At 38.2% G+C, this 15,671-nt stretch overlaps 1 protein-coding gene across 1 annotated transcript; it reads left to right on the top strand.

Moving 5' to 3' along the window:
• Positions 1 to 3,720: 3,720 nt before the first annotated feature.
• On the top strand, positions 3,721 to 12,730 carry LOC122846251 (TLE family member 5-like). The gene is made up of 7 exons (XM_044143081.1): positions 3,721 to 4,116; positions 6,904 to 7,001; positions 8,011 to 8,074; positions 8,239 to 8,283; positions 8,376 to 8,438; positions 8,830 to 8,904; positions 9,892 to 12,730. The coding sequence occupies exons 1-7, from the start codon at positions 4,090 to 4,092 to the stop codon at positions 10,129 to 10,131; spliced, it is 612 nt and encodes a 203-aa protein (XP_043999016.1). The 5' UTR covers positions 3,721 to 4,089; the 3' UTR covers positions 10,132 to 12,730.
• The last annotated feature ends 2,941 nt before the right edge of the window (positions 12,731 to 15,671 follow it).

Below are 15,671 nucleotides of genomic sequence, written 5' to 3'. Positions count from 1 at the left end.
AAATGCTTCACATGTTTTGTTCTCAGTTCACACTTCACACAAGAAGCTTATTAGTGGCGCACCGCCTGCTACCTCAAATTTCCCAAGCAAGTAATTGGCTTCTGCTTAAATGGCCAGCAAACGCTTACGTGATGATTCAAATGTTCATAAAACGGTTTGCATTCATCACAAATACCGTAGAAGTCCACTTTTGGTCTTTGTTCTTCTCGGACTAACCATTATCTTGACATCTGCCCCCGATTTATACTAAATGGAGCTTCTAGGAGTTATTTTCTGCGGGTAAGATTTTAATGAATTAAAACGCTTCAACAGAACCTGTTGTTCATAATCCTTCAACCATCTTTCTGTTAAAGCAAAAGACGGAGGGGCTAGTTTCCAATGTAACCAGGTTTAAAAATATGCAACAGTGCACCAGTATGGCATTGCCATTTTCTCTGCTGAAAATGACACTAACCTCACGCTGAGGAGTGACTGCTGCTGCGACTGCTGTCACATATAGAGAGGATCAGGATGCCAGTATGCATAACCAAGTGTTTTATCAGTAGTGTTAGTTCCACTTTCTGCCGAGCGCAGCTCACCCAAACGGTTTCCGGCCGTGAATTTGCTGACTTGACTCTACAACCCTGACGCGTGGTGAAGGGTCGGGTGGCTGCCGGTGTGGGTGCGCTTGAGTTAGCAGTCTCATTTTTTTCCTTTCTGTTTTGGACATGTAATTGTTTCAACATAACCAAGCAGCGAAGCGGGATGCAGTTCAGTCTCCCATCACTCATGACCTTGTTTTATTACCCTTCTTTCACACTACATTACTTATTTATTGCCTTGAGTTAAGAGAGATGGCCCTTTACAATGTTTCTGTAAGCTTGCTGTTAAACTAAGGGAATCAGACTTATCTCTTATACATCTTTACAGAGTTGAACACTCAGCCCAAAGCTTGTTCCTCGTTTTTTTAAATGTAATATAAACAATTTCTTAACACTGTTTTTTTTTTTTTTTTTTTTTTTTTTGGACCACTTCATTTACTTTTGTTTCCTCGCTCCAGTAAAAGCTGAATTTTAATCATGTAGTGGTTTGTGATAAAATGTGATTAATTTTTTTTTTTCTTTTTCGTTTTATTTTATATCCGAACCAACATGTAAATGATGTATTATTCTGAGTGTGCCAACCCCCCTCTGCAGAGCCAGGCTCTCTCTAAGTGCCAATGATGTGGTCGCTATCAGAAGGACCACCATTTGAGACGGGGGCCGACGGGGCTCCACTTTGCAAAACAAACCAGAGACTAAAGTGATAATTATGAACACACAAAGATCTTATTCTGTATTTAAGATTGATTTAAAAGATAATCTGCTCTTTTTTTTTTTTGTTCATATTTTTAAAGAAACTGTAATTATATCTGCATGTGGTGTTTGTTTTTGTGTTGAAAGTGAGGGCTTGGATGTTTTTCACTGAAGCAGAGCCCTTCTGCTGAATAGGGTTCAATCAGTTGGTTATTATTGATTTACAATAACTCTTGCCATATTTTTTATTTGTTTCATGTATTTGTTTCAACCACTGTTGCCTGATCCTCATTCAAACATGAACATGACTTATGATCATTGTCGCCTTCTAAGAGAGAAACATAATGACAAGGTATCTGTTTTAAATTGAAATAAATTTGTTCCTATACTTGCTGATGGTGTGTCTGTGGGTTTTATGCTAACTGAAAGAAAGATGCAAGATTTTGGAGTAGCCTACACTATGTTTTTTTTATTTTATTATTATTTTATTTTGCAAATTTATCACAAAATTGATCAACTTGTGAGAAAGGGTCCAAAGAAGTGTAAGATTTTAAACGAGTGACGGAGAAATTGAATGAGTTTCTGGTGATGGAGTGGGGAAACGCTGAATTAAAGATGCTTGAGATCAGTAGTAAAGTTTAGAAAGCCAGAAATATGCATCAAGCTGAATTAATTTGAGACTCACCAAGAAGAAGATGTGAGTATATTGAAGGCTTGAATCCAGTTTATCTTTACAGATCATTTACAAAGCAGCGTATTTTCCTAATATATTGTTTTTCCCAACCTTATATGCCTCATAGAGCATCATATTAGTATCTTCTTCCAAAAAGTATCTGTAGCTGTCAAACAGCAGCACAGGATGAAATATCAGATTAATATCAGCGTTTCCCTCTGAGTATTACGAGCCTGGCGGGACACCAGGCTTAGCACTGTTAATTTGTCTTAGGTTTTTTTTTTTTATTACTGTATTGCATTTTTTAAGACTTCATAGTTGGTGTTAAGGTATTAATCTTCCAGTTTTCCAAAAATGCATAACTATCAAGTAATATCTTCAAATTTCCTGTCAACTTTAAAAACAAATTTGACTCAAAAATATGGCGGTCGGCTCCTCTTGCGACCCAAGCACCAGGTATAGCAAGTTTTCCGAGGGAAACCCTGAATGTAATAAAAAAAAAAACTTGGACTAAAATGAACCTGCAAGGACTGAACAGACAGATAAAAGCTGGTAAAATTGGTTACAACTTCTTTTATATCTAATTTATAAATTAAATTTATTAAATTCATGTTTAATGTCATTAAGCTGTTCAAAAAAGTGGCTCACGCAAAGAAAGGAGTACAGTATACAGTTCAATAAAAAGAAAGTAAAGGAAGGAAAATGAGCTCAAACCTTACAGAGCTGAAGTTAAGCAGAAAAACTTCAACTTGTGGTGGAACCAGTAGTCATTCTAACCTTGTGAGTTTTCACATGATGCTTGGTCAACCCTCCCTTCATTACCCAGCACACTTTTTCCCTCCTTTCATCAATGACTGACACATTAGAAAACACAGATGGTGTAAAAAGAGTGACAGTAATTATCCTACAATATTGTTACTCATGTACAAACAATAATTTTTAATAAACATTTAAAAAAAAAAAACTCACCTCTCTGTGTAGATATCTATTTTTTCTAAGTGGACCTTCCACTTCCAAGCATGAATTATGATCCTTTATGTCAGGATTTTCTTTCCAAAGTGTTTTTGATTTTCTAAAGGTCTAAAAAAAATTGTAAAACAAAATTCTAGATTTTTTTTTCTAGGTGATCAATTGTAATTTTCTCCAAATACAAAGTTGTTATTTGAATTCATCAGTAGCATTGTTCTTTAGGGATTGCTTGACAATATCACAATATTAATTTTTTTTTTAACCTGCAAGACCCCTGGGTTGGTCGGTATGCTTTTTCGCTTATCTGCCATTTTGGATTTAACAAAAAATGTCTTGCTCTTGCAGTGGATGGCTAGTTGTGTATTGTATAGTGGTGTCCACTTTAGTGGGCTGTGTGCATTTATAGCATAAAAATCCACAAAAAAAAAACTCAATAAAATGGCTTTCAGATAGCAGTGACCCCTAGGCATGAAAGGGATAAAGAGCTTTTCTCACTGCCATCAGTTTACTAAATCTAAAATAAGAACAGATTTAATATTTTATAGATTTTTTTTACATTAGCATCCATGTAATTTTTATTTATTTATTTATGTATTTATTTATTTATTTATTTATTTATTTATTTATTTATTTATTTATTTATTTATTTATTTATCTATTTATTTATCTATCTATTTATCTATTTATCTATCTATCTATCTTTTTAAGGGAGTCTGGTTGAGCCCCGGTGATGGACCGGTTCGGTCTGCGGCCCTGGCCAGTGCAGCTCGCGCTCTCCTGTTTAATACAGCGCGTGGTCACACGGGGCGCTCGCTCCACCGCTGCTCAGTTTGTGTTCCGGGTGATGCTGTTCCTGCCTTCAAAGCGGTCGGGGGGGGGTTCGTGTGTCAACATCCAGGGTTTTCCCCGGGGAGGCGTAGCATTAATACCTGATGTTGCCTTGAAACAGCCTTTTCTTTTCCTCAGACCGCGTTAGCAACCTGCTAAAGAGCAGAAGACGCTCCTTTTCTCCCGCCGCTTTGACGTTAGCTGATGTTATTTTAAAGGATGACAGAGTACGATGTACCAACAGCCTCTCCGCTAATTTAATAATATCTGGAGACGAGCTAGCATAGCCAGCTGGCCTTGTAGTTTCGGTGAGACCAGGGAAACGCTGCGAAACGCTCCGCTGACATGATGTTTCCTCAATCCAGGCACTCGGTGAGTAAAGTTAGCCCGGGTGAACTTGTCCCGGGTGGGAATGGAGCAAAGCCGAGCTAACGTTAGCTAGCAGCCGACAACTGATAACATGAGCAGGTAGCTGTCAGCTGGCTGCCACAAAGCCAGACCTCTGCCCGTCTCTTCAGCGCGTCTGCACGGACTAGTTAAAGCAGTTTTCAAATATAAAACACCGCAGTTTATACCTGAAAATTGTATTTGGCTTTTTATTATATGCTGCTAAGTGTTTGCTATTAGCTAGCCTTCCTAAAAACAGCTAACACAGGTGATAGAGATGTATGTCCTGTTCAGTTCAAGTCTGTAATAATGGAGATATACTATTAATATAATACAAATGCACAAGAAATAGCTGAACTACATATTTTTTTATAACATTTGAGTACACATGCTTCATGACATTTCCCTTCTGAGACACTAAATACACATTAGATTTCACTACAACTAAATCTGGAAAAAAGCTGGCCGCCTCGAGACATATTTGTTTAATAAGAAATTGAAAAGTAGGTCAATAAAAAAGTCAGAAACTACAGATGGGAGTTAGCAGCTGTGTCTTTTGGTTTTGGTTTCCAAAAGGTTATTGGGGACATAACACAAACATCTGACTGCAAGACTCAATGACCACACTTGATCAATGGTCCATGTTCTCTAACCCAAAAGCCTCAATATCTGCTTCTGATCGGTCAAATGCTGGAAAATGTGACGTTTTTCCCTCCCGTGAAGAGACAGTCAGTTTATAAATCTTAAAGGCTGTTTGAGTCAGACACTAATAATATCAACGTATGCTTTAATATGAAAGCATAACTACTGTTTTAATTCCTTCATTCCCTTCTAGATTCAAAACTACCACTACTATAAAATAACCTGGATATCTGCTCTTGTTTTAGTCCTTAAAAAAAGCAGAATTGGTTAAAAAAAAAAAAGAAAAATAGTCAGACCTCAAAGAAACAAACTGGTATCACTCAGGAAAAACAAAAAAGGGAGCAAGAGTTACATCCTGAAATTCACCCAAAGATATGCAAAACTAGCTTTAAATATCCTGTTTATAATAAACACACAGCTCTTACCTTGCTTATTGTTTTGCATGTGTTTATTATAGAAAGCCAGTCAGTGTTAAAGCTAGTTTAGATGGAAAGCTGCAGCTCATACTTTTGTGGGGTTTTTTGCCATCCATATTTTTTTTTATTTGTTTTACAACTGAGTCAGAGCAAGAACAGAAAATATGAATTTATGTCAGAAAAAACCCCACAGACATACTAAGGTTTGTCTGTCTAATGCTAATAATTTTTAGGGAGGGTTTGAAACATTCACAGCAAAGCTGAATAAAAATAGCATGTTTTCACATGACGCACAAGACAAATAGTTTTTATGTAAGATCAAAAACTTATCCTACCTTTGCTAAAATGTCTGAATGTTACAGTTATTATATCATCAATATGTATTTATAGGACTAATGTAAATGTTTGGACTAAATTATTTAATAGTTTTTGAGGAATCGCATTTGTTGTCCATCTATTTTTTATTTTTTATATGTGTTTGTCCATGCGTCCATTTTTTTTCCCATTCATGTCCGATGTGACCATTTGGCCGTCCATCATCCACTAACTCAACATCCACACACGTTTGTCCGTCTGTCCACAGTCCATACATTTGTCCAGTTATTTCCTATTTCTGTTGATTCTTTTATCAACCAATGACGTTGCACCATGGTTTTTATGGGAAATATAGAAGCGATACCAATTTTTGAAAACCTTAGTTTACCTTGATACTGGCAACCGCCCTATTCGGTTAAATTCAGTTGATCTTTTTACAAAAAAAGGTCACTTCAGTTCAGTCACACATGCATTCTAGTTATTGAAGTCAAAGAAGTTACTATCAAAGAAAACCCAGCATCGAATCGCTATGAAAATGTTTCGTTTTTCTTCAGACGGACCAAATCGGGTAATAAACTCACCTCTACTTGAACCGTGTGGTCACCCTCTGTCTCCAGAGCAACGAAAGCTGTTTTTCTGATCTAATGAAATCTGAAAAATAACTGGCAATACATCTGCTGTATCAACCCCAAATGTTATTACAATAAATTTTTGACTTTAAGAACCAACCCTAATCCAGCTATTTCTGCCCTGATTGATGTTGGCGCTACACATGTCTGATGGAGAGCGTTGACCTCCGTTTAACCGAATGTTTCCTTCCCCTCGTTTCAATCCCATAATCCGGCTGGAAACCTCTTGCCCTTGTGCCACTTGTTTAGAGAGTAATGAGGTTTAGGGACCCTGGATTACAGCTTTGCGGGCTGGTTTAAATGTTGTCAGTTTATAACCAGACTCCTAAATGCTTGGCGCATATGGTCCTTTCGTCGACGCGCTCTGCGCTCCTCAAAAGGGAGGTAGTGAGGTTGAGGGGTGTTTCTGGGCCGACAGATGTTTTATGTCGATGGCTGATGTGCTTTAGCTGTGCGCTATAAATCTTGACGCACTTCAATCCAAAATGAAGCTGGAGTTTAGGCTGAACTTCGTTTAACCTCACACGGTTAATCTCAGAGGTCAAGCTGCTGTTTCTAAACAAACTCAACCACACTTTGATTAACACTCATCCACACACACAACCCGCTTATCTGCAGGCGACGTGTCTATCTCTTCTCCATGCTGGCCTCACTTGTCAAATTGGAAATCAAAAGGCGGTGAATTGGAGCAGCCTTTTCAGATGCGAGGGGTTCACTTTCTCTACGTTTCTAAACCTGATGCGTGTTTCTTGTCCCGTTTTCCCCTCAAGGCGTCATCCCAGTCCGGCCAAGCTCTGAAGTTCACCACCTCCGACTCCTGTGACCGAATCAAGGACGAGTTCCAGTTCCTCCAAGCACAGTATCACAGGTACAGACGCGATTTTAGCTCCCTAAAATACAGTGAAATGATTGATCCAGTATTAAAATGATCATCAACTAATTGGGCAGTTGATTAATTGTTAGCTGGGTTATACAAACTCAGAAAAGGCCGTCGACTGAAAGAACGACACGCTCAGAGCAGTAATTAAGCCAAAAATGTACAAACATATATACAAAAAAGCCTTTTTCTGTAAATATGTTGTACTCAAACCTCCTCAAGTGGTCGAGCTTCACCTGGTTCAAGTTATGTAAAAAAAATAAATAAAAACAACCCTTCGGTATCTTTTGCGATCCAATTATTAGCTGGTTAATCGAAAAACTAATCATCCCTACGCCGTACCGATGTCGAATCAAGCAGAAAGCGTCGAGTTTTTCCACATATTAGAAATATTTTTTCATCTGCAGATTCAACTTTTGCTACAAGTGATCAAACATGCACTAATTGAATGTTTTGTTGCAAAAAGATTTTATGTCTCTTGTTTATTTCCATCTTTTTATGCATTTCTAATGTGTAAAAAGAGCACTCAGATTAAAAATCTGCACAATTTTTGCCTAATTGTCGGAGTAATTGATAGATTAATTGTTAGCTGCTTTTCATTTCAGTATCTCATCACTCCTTCATATATTTTTTCTTCACTAGTTACACAGAAAATAATATATATTCCTGCTAGATTTAGATTCAGAGGTTTTACTTTTTACTTCTAACTGGATGTGTAAATATTTTGATGAATTAAAAATCATATTAAAAAAATTGCCCACGCAGCATTTTTTTAAAAAAAGAAATCAAAAATAATAACTAATATTGTTTTTGATACTTATCTTATTATCATTCGTATTTTTCCACATTTATTCAGTCAATAAAAAATAAATAAATCATTTAGTAGTTTTAGATTTTGGATATCTGTAAAAATGCTCGCTAAAACAGAATTGCAGGGCTTCGTGTTTATCGCCTGGAGTTGATCTCCATTGTTTAAACCGTCTCTGATTTTCCCGTCCAGTTTGAAGTTGGAGTGCGATAAGCTGGCCTCTGAGAAGTCGGAGATGCAGCGCCACTACATCATGGTGAGCGTCGCTAAGATAAAATCATCCTGGCCACAAAACCCGCTCTTGTTAGTTACATTTCACACAGTTGCTGATCTGGAGCCAACTTTATTTTTCACTTTTTTGTTTTGAAAAATTGGTTTTTGGTTGCCTGTCATTCTTGTCTTTGTCACACTCTGTTGCAGTATTATGAGATGTCCTATGGGCTCAACATTGAAATGCACAAACAGGTGAGTCAGTCTATTCTATTAGAAATCCTCCTAATGTCAAAGTTCAGGCTTGGAGGTCAGGAGGGTCCTGGTTAAATTTGTTTTCTTTGCAGGCTGAAATAGTGAAAAGACTGAACGGGATCTGCGCTCAGGTGCTGCCTTACCTGTCCCAGGAGGTGAGGACGCCATCTTGTCTGATTTAGACTCCGTCCTGCAGTGGATAAGAGTTTTTATTCACAGAGCCAAAGTCCCGCCTGAGTCAGAGAGACCAGGTTTCAGAGGGATGATGTTGGTCAGATCTGAAAATGTCATTTCATCTCATCTGAATGAAAGCATCCCCACACCATAATACTGCCACCACCAGATTGTAACTTTGCGAAAAGAGAGAGAGAGAGAAAAAAAAGAGGTCTTAATATTTTTGCTAGTTGTTGTTATTGTTCCATTTAAAATGTTTTAATTCTGGAATCGACAAAAGAACGTAAATGGCAGGAAAAGCAGAATTTTCTTTCTCCATTTTTCAAGTTTTTTTCCTCGTATTCACACGACAATGAAATCTCACCGTTTCAGCACCAACAGCAAGTCATGGGAGCGATAGAGAGGGCCAAGCAGGTCACGCCTCCTGAGATGAACTCCATCATACGGGTGAGCAAACCTCATGACTGTCGGTGCCTCGTTTTACTCTGCTGTCCGTCCAGACAGAGACAATCTGCCGTCATTCGATCCACCCGATTGTTGATCCGAGCAACTCTGCAGATGTTCTGATTTACAGCATTTATTTCTTTATCTTGCTCTGCAAGCGAGCGCAGGAAGAACCGCTTCCCTAATGGCCTGAAGCTAAAACATTGTTGCAGGGAATTTGGTCATCAGATCACGACAGAAAACTTTATTACTGTTCTGATTTTACAGTCTTTGAGTCTTTTGAAAATATGATACAAATCCAAGCCAGTAGGATTACCTGCTAACTATGTAGCTAATGTATGTAGCTAACTACGCTGTCAAAAGTGTGTAAGATTCCTTAAATACATGGAACAAAAATTACTGCAGGACAACTTACACCTCAAGCAGAAAACGTCGGCTTCGATTTAAAAATGAATATTTTACTAAATCACCAGAGCCTCAGTTGTTAGCCTCCATTTTGTCAACAAGTAATGTTTAGCTGCTCTTTTTATATTTGTCGTAGCGTGTTGCTGCTTAAAAAAATAAACTAAAAATGTGTTAGTTGCAGTTTAAGTAAATTTCTTGAGGTGTTTTTGGGGTGTCGGATGTTTTTGTGTTTGTTTTTTTCCTACATCAAATAAATGTCTTTAAGTTACAGGTTAAGTTATTAGGCTGCTGAAAAAAAAAAAAAATCAGACTTTTTTTTTCTCAGAATTCTGACTTTTACCATTTATAAAAAAAATTTTTTGTCATAATCCTGTTGCGTATTAATTTAAAGTTTGAATTCAGTAAAATAAGATAAGGCAACACTGAAAGCTGGGTTTGTTTTGATTGTCAGTTGTGACTGTAGAGGGCGCTGTATCTCCTTCCTTTGCCAAGCGCTGACTGATGATGGAAACCCCAAACGTTGCCTTGGAAACACTCAACAAGGAATCGTGGGCTCTGCTAACCGTTTCCCCTTTGCGTTTGCAGCAACAGCTGCAGGTGCAGCACCTGTCCCAGCTGCAGGGCCTGACCCTGCCTGTGGCCCCGCTGCCCCTGGGCCTCACCCCGCCCTCCCTGCCTGCCGTCTCCTCCAGCTCAGGCCTGCTCTCCCTCTCCTCCATCCTGGCCAACTACTCCCACAGCCAGCCGCAGGCGGCCAAGGAGGACAAGGCCAGGGACGCCGCGGAGAGGGCGCCCAGAGGAGAGGACGGAGACAAGTCCGATTAGTGGAGGCATGCCGAGGTCACCGGGCCGAGGGGAGGTGGTGCGCGGTGCATGGGGGGTGGGGAAGGGGTGTAAGTGTTTAAAAAGAAACGGGGAAAACGGACTGTAAACGGGGGTTGATGCAGGTCTGGCTGCTGCGTGTTGTAGAGGAGAAACCACAGAGAGGACGGAGCTGAACCGTCCGGAACCTGAAACGCTTAAAACCCGAGAGGTAACGTCTGTTTCATTTAGTGGTGATAGACTCAGTTCAGACCTCAGACCTTCAATAGTTTCTTTTGTGTGTAATCAGTTGTTATTAGGCCTAACAAATATAAATGTTTGTTCCGTTTTGGAGAGAGGGCTGAGTCAGAAACGATAACGGCAGACTCTCTTCACTTCCTTCCCGCTAGTCTGGCAGCGACGGAAAGCAGATTTAAAATCCCCAGAGTTCATTTGGATCTTTTGTTCTCCTCCATGTTGATGAAACTGAAGCTCCTGTCAGTTTATTCCAAATAAATCTGCAGGCTGTTTGATACGACTTTGAAAGACAAACGTCTGACTCTGGAATTGATTGCACATCCCAGATGAGCAAAATCTGATCCTAGTGGATCCTAACTTTGATCACATTAGACAGAAGGCTTTTATTTTACTGAGCTGGTCCTCTGGAGAGAAAAGGTTAACATCGTAGTTTTAGGACCAGACTGAAGAGTGTGTGGTGTTTTTTTTGTTGTTTTTTTTTCTTTCTTTCATCATCAGGTTTCTAGTTTATTCCTCTAAAATCAGTTTTTCTGGTTTGTTCGCTCCCGATAAATCCATCATGAGACGAAGCTTCCAGTAAATCAGGACCCGTTGGGTGAATTTCAGCTTTCTATCAAAAACATAATCTTCCTCCAGTGCACATCAGGAATGGCTCCTTATCCAACTAAACCTTAACCCACATCAAATTCACTGACTGCAATGTTGTAGGTAAAGAAAAGGTGATAAATTTGTTTCTTTTGAGTTTCTTTTCTCTCCCTCGCCGTCGAATGCAGACGTGAAGCTCAGACACCAGAATACTCTCGTTTTTTTTTACTCTTTTTGGACTCTGAATCCTTCCTTACTCGACTTTGAGTGAGTCGTATGCATGTCACATCAATTCTGTGTTGAGTGTCTGTGCACAGAGAACCGCGCTGCCTGCTGGCATGTTGGATCGGATTTCATTCGCTGGTGTAAAACTGTTTTTGCTTCTTTTTTTTTTTTTTTTTTTTTCTTCGTCTCATTTAAATGCTTCAAGTTATCAAAGCAGGTTTAATATAGGAGAAAGACAAGCTGAGTTTTATGCTAATTTCATTTATTAAGGCGGGAAAAAGCTATTTAAACCAACCTGTTCCTATGAAAGCACGTTACTATTTTCTTCTCTTTTTTTTTTTTCTATCAAGTGTTGCGATAGTCTTTAACGTCGCTCTGAAATCTTAGAAATGATTTTGTAACCCTTTCCTGACTGGATGTCTGTGACTGATCATTTCTTCTTGAGTTTTCTTTAGTTTGGGGCATAAAGTGTTGCTGTTTGAGATTTGTTAGCCCACCTGTGTTGTTAAACAGAATCTTGTTTATCCTGCAGGTGTGGCAATAATCACTTTGGGGTGTGGCTGGTGAAATGCAACCAGAAGAATGCGTCTCGATTCATTATTTAATTCGTGACTCATCAAAAACGTCTAATATATTTTCATTATATCAGGTTAATTTGGTGCTTTTTCTTTTTTTTCTTTTTTTTTTTGTAAACATAATTCTAATTTGAAAGCCATTTCTAATTATTAGAAGTCTGATAGTTTTGAAATAGCACCATGGTTGGACTTTAATTTTCTCTTTAGACAGCAGAGGGCAGCATTGCTCTTTATTCCAGGATGACGCAAGAAAACGTTTTTGTTTTTTTTTTCCCTCCCCCTGATCTGCATTTCCTGCTTTCTTTCACTCCCTTTACTCGAATTACAATAACACCCGAGATCGACATTAAAATCTTTATCTTAATTTGAAGCACTTAAGATTTGTATGAGTCCTGTTCTGCTTTCCTTCTGGCTGCTGGAGAAGTTAAAAGTAAAAAAGAAAAAAGGTCTTGGTGAGATTTAACTTTGACACATCTACGAGCTCGCTCTCCTGAAACCCCCTTTTGGCAAAACTCAGACATGTGAATAGTTTGTGCGTTTGGTTTGCTGTGAAGGGCCAATTTGTATACATACGGATATATCAATATACATATTTTTTAAAGCATTTTTGTATGTTTCAAAGCTGCTTTTTAATGTGTGTGTGTATCATGAAAAGACCTTGGTGTCGTATGTGTGTGCGTGTGCATTACATGCATAGAGGCACAATGTTGTATAACATGTTTCTTGTTTTTTTTTTTGTTTAATTTCCTTCTCATTGTCTTGTAACATTAATTCTAGTTTTCCACATGTTTCATTCTTTTTCTGTGCAAACAAAAAAAAACAAAAACCCTGTTTAAATGTGTCAAGAAACACATTTTAAAAATACTCGGGACAGAAAAAAAATTATGTAAGCAAGCAGCTTGTACTTAAGAATGAATCAACCTTTTAGCAGTAAGGAAGCTTCTCTGGTGCCTTACAAATAAAAGACGTGATTAAGAGTGTTTACGTTTGTCATTAATTGTCTGAAGGACGGGAAGAAACGGGAAAAGCTCTCTACTGTAAAGGTACGGCGTTGATTTCCAAGTCATCGTGTCGAAATTCGTTTTTATCAAAAGGAAATGTTTTCCGGAGTAATTCTGATTCTTTGTGTCAATACTTCCTTATCGTTCTTTCTTTCAACCACAAGCGGGAAGGATCATTTCCCAGACTGCACTGGGTCCAGACTCTAACCATGCAGAAATTTAAGGAGTGTCAAAAGCAAATGAGGTGGGTTAGCAGAGCTGGCCGACACCTGATGGTGTGTATTATCTCTGCTAGCAGCTGTTAGCATGTTGGGTCAGTCTTCAGTCAGAGGCCACTTCAGATTTGTTGCTACACTGACTGCTACAGGAGATCATTTCTGCCCCAGCTGATAGAGTTACATTTGATTTTGCTTTTTGAATTAAATTTCTTCTTTCTGGTTTTGTAACCTTCCTTGTGTCCTCTCTTCTTTCAATCCTTTGTTCTGATTTTCTTTTTTCTTTTGTTACTCATGAGTAAATACTCCTTTCTTTTGTCTCTTCTTTCCATGTTTCCTTTCTTACTCCAATGATTGTAAAGGACTGAGATCTCTGCTGAATAGTCTGAAAATGTGTAACCCGATTATAACAAGGTTTTTTGTTTTTCTGTGTGAATTAAAATTCAACCTATATTGGTGATGGGTTTTTTCGAAAACACAAAATTGGCCAAAGTTACATAGAGGTCTCTCTGCATCACTGTAAAAACAGGTTTTTCTTTTTCATTTGGGCTCTTGTGGGTTTTATTTGACAGTAAATTGAAAGAAAAGTTGGTTTTGTCTCCTACTTGTCTGTTATAATCACAATATTCAAATTCAGTCTCTTAATTTAGAGTCTGACAGCAAGAAATTGTTTTATATAATTTAATATTTGGGCTTTTAGCTTGTTGTTAAACATACACAAAACATTGGTTTTAATGAAGATTTATATTTGATTTATTTAATTATCGTGATCCACATAGGCTTAAAAAATGACATGAAAATATACTTTTTCACACCCCAGTATTTTTGAAAAAAATAAAACAAAACTTTGTTTTCTATCCTGGCACTTTTTTATTGCCTACAGTACATTTAGTCTGTAAGTTTCACACTTATTTTCAACTCTGGATCAGCTCTATTTTAAAATCTACAACACCTGCCTGGGTATTGTGGATAAATTCCCCAACAATGGGGGGGGAAATGCCGCTTAAGCGTGTTGGAAATTTTCGATACATTTATTTTGTTTGTAAACGAAAGGAAAAGAATTAAAAAAAAAAACATTAGCTTGTTGGAACTATGTTTAAGTGAAAGAAAACGTAGTGAACTGTGGAATGAAAAACCAAAACAATTAATAACTCAGAAAAAACCCCATCTTTTTTATCCTCTCAGTATTGGACCAAGGTGTAAAGTTTAAGAAACAAACCTTTCCTAACTGTTTTTTCCTCCCCTTTTGATTAAGTCTTAATTTAGACTTTAAGACTGCTTTGGGTATTATAAAAATGATTTAAATAAAAGCAGAGGGCCTCGCCCATTCCACTTCTACTCCGTTTGCTGCTGACGATCAGCGGAAACCACTTAAACTAGTTTGCATCGACTGTGACGTAAATAAAGGATGTCTGACATGCTTCCGTAATAATAATCCATCTAACGCATGAGGATTACACTTCTTAAAAGGAGGAAAAATAGCATTATTCACTGCCTTTTGTTCTGCTACGTGTGATGTGGCTCGGCCGGCCCGGTCCGCTCTCTGTCAGGAATCTGAACTGTGCGCAGCAGGTTCAGACATGAACCCAGTCTTAGCGGGTTCTGAACGCGACCACGGAGATCAGCAACTAAAGCATTTTCTCAGTGAGAGACACTGTTATGCAATTTCTTTCTTCTTCCTGGTTGAAGTGGGACACAGGGCGGGAATTACAGCCAGTATGGGTTGTAAGGATAATAGCGTTAGGCTATATGATGACAAACAAAAGGGGAAATAAGTATAGCCTACCGTATCTTCCGGACTATAGAGCGCACCTTACTATTAGCGCAGCTACAAAGTTTTCAAATAAATAAATGAAAACGTTCATATATAAGCCGCACCGGGCTGTAAGCCGCTGGTTTCTTGGTTTAAAGTTAATAAAGCTGCAGCGGCTCCATTTCCCTCCCGACTGTCAAAACAACAGCCTTCAACTTAAAAGCTGCATCATATGAACTTCTTTGTGTTTCCTTGATGAGGGGGTAAGAGTTTGAAGAAACTTCTCCGTCATGCCTGCTGCTAGCACGTGCTTGATCTAAATGAAAAGCCATAACTTTCTTCTTTGATTTCCAATTTTGACTTCCAATGATTCACTTCTTGCTAAAGAGCTCCCCCTGGTGGTTGAAGAAAAATCCACAGAAAAGCCGCACCGGGCTGTAAGCCGCATGGGTCAAAGCGTGGGGAAAAAGTAGCGATTTATAATCTGGAAAATGCGTTGAATGTGCTGTAAATGTATAATGGTTTTTGATAGGAGCTTTGCTACATGCAGCTCTGGAAAAAAATAACAGCCCAGTTCACTGAACCCGATTGCAAACTTCCTGGTTATTCCATCAAATATTGATTTCTGAACTCTTCCGGAGTTAAAACATCAGTTTTATTGTTCTGGATCTTTTTTATTATTTTGACCATTTCTCATTTTGTGCAAATAAATGCTAAATTTTTGCTTGTAATTTCATAGACATGTTGTCAATAGTTAATGGAATAAAACAACAATGTTCATTTTACTCAAACATAAACCTATGAAGAGTAAACACTGATAAGTGGTCTCTGTAATTTTTTTCCCAGAGTTGTATTTTAGCCGCTTACTGATTCAAGTTGGACTTAATTCTAGTTTGTCATCTGTGGTTTAAATTTTAAGCTATTTAAAAACTGGCCCAACTTTAACCACACA

Source organism: Gambusia affinis, linkage group LG16, assembly GCF_019740435.1.
Source record: "Gambusia affinis linkage group LG16, SWU_Gaff_1.0, whole genome shotgun sequence".
Classification (NCBI taxonomy): Eukaryota; Metazoa; Chordata; class Actinopteri; order Cyprinodontiformes; family Poeciliidae; genus Gambusia; species Gambusia affinis.
The sequence above is the reverse complement of the archived record's forward strand: the minus strand, read 5'-3'. Positions and strand labels throughout refer to the sequence as shown.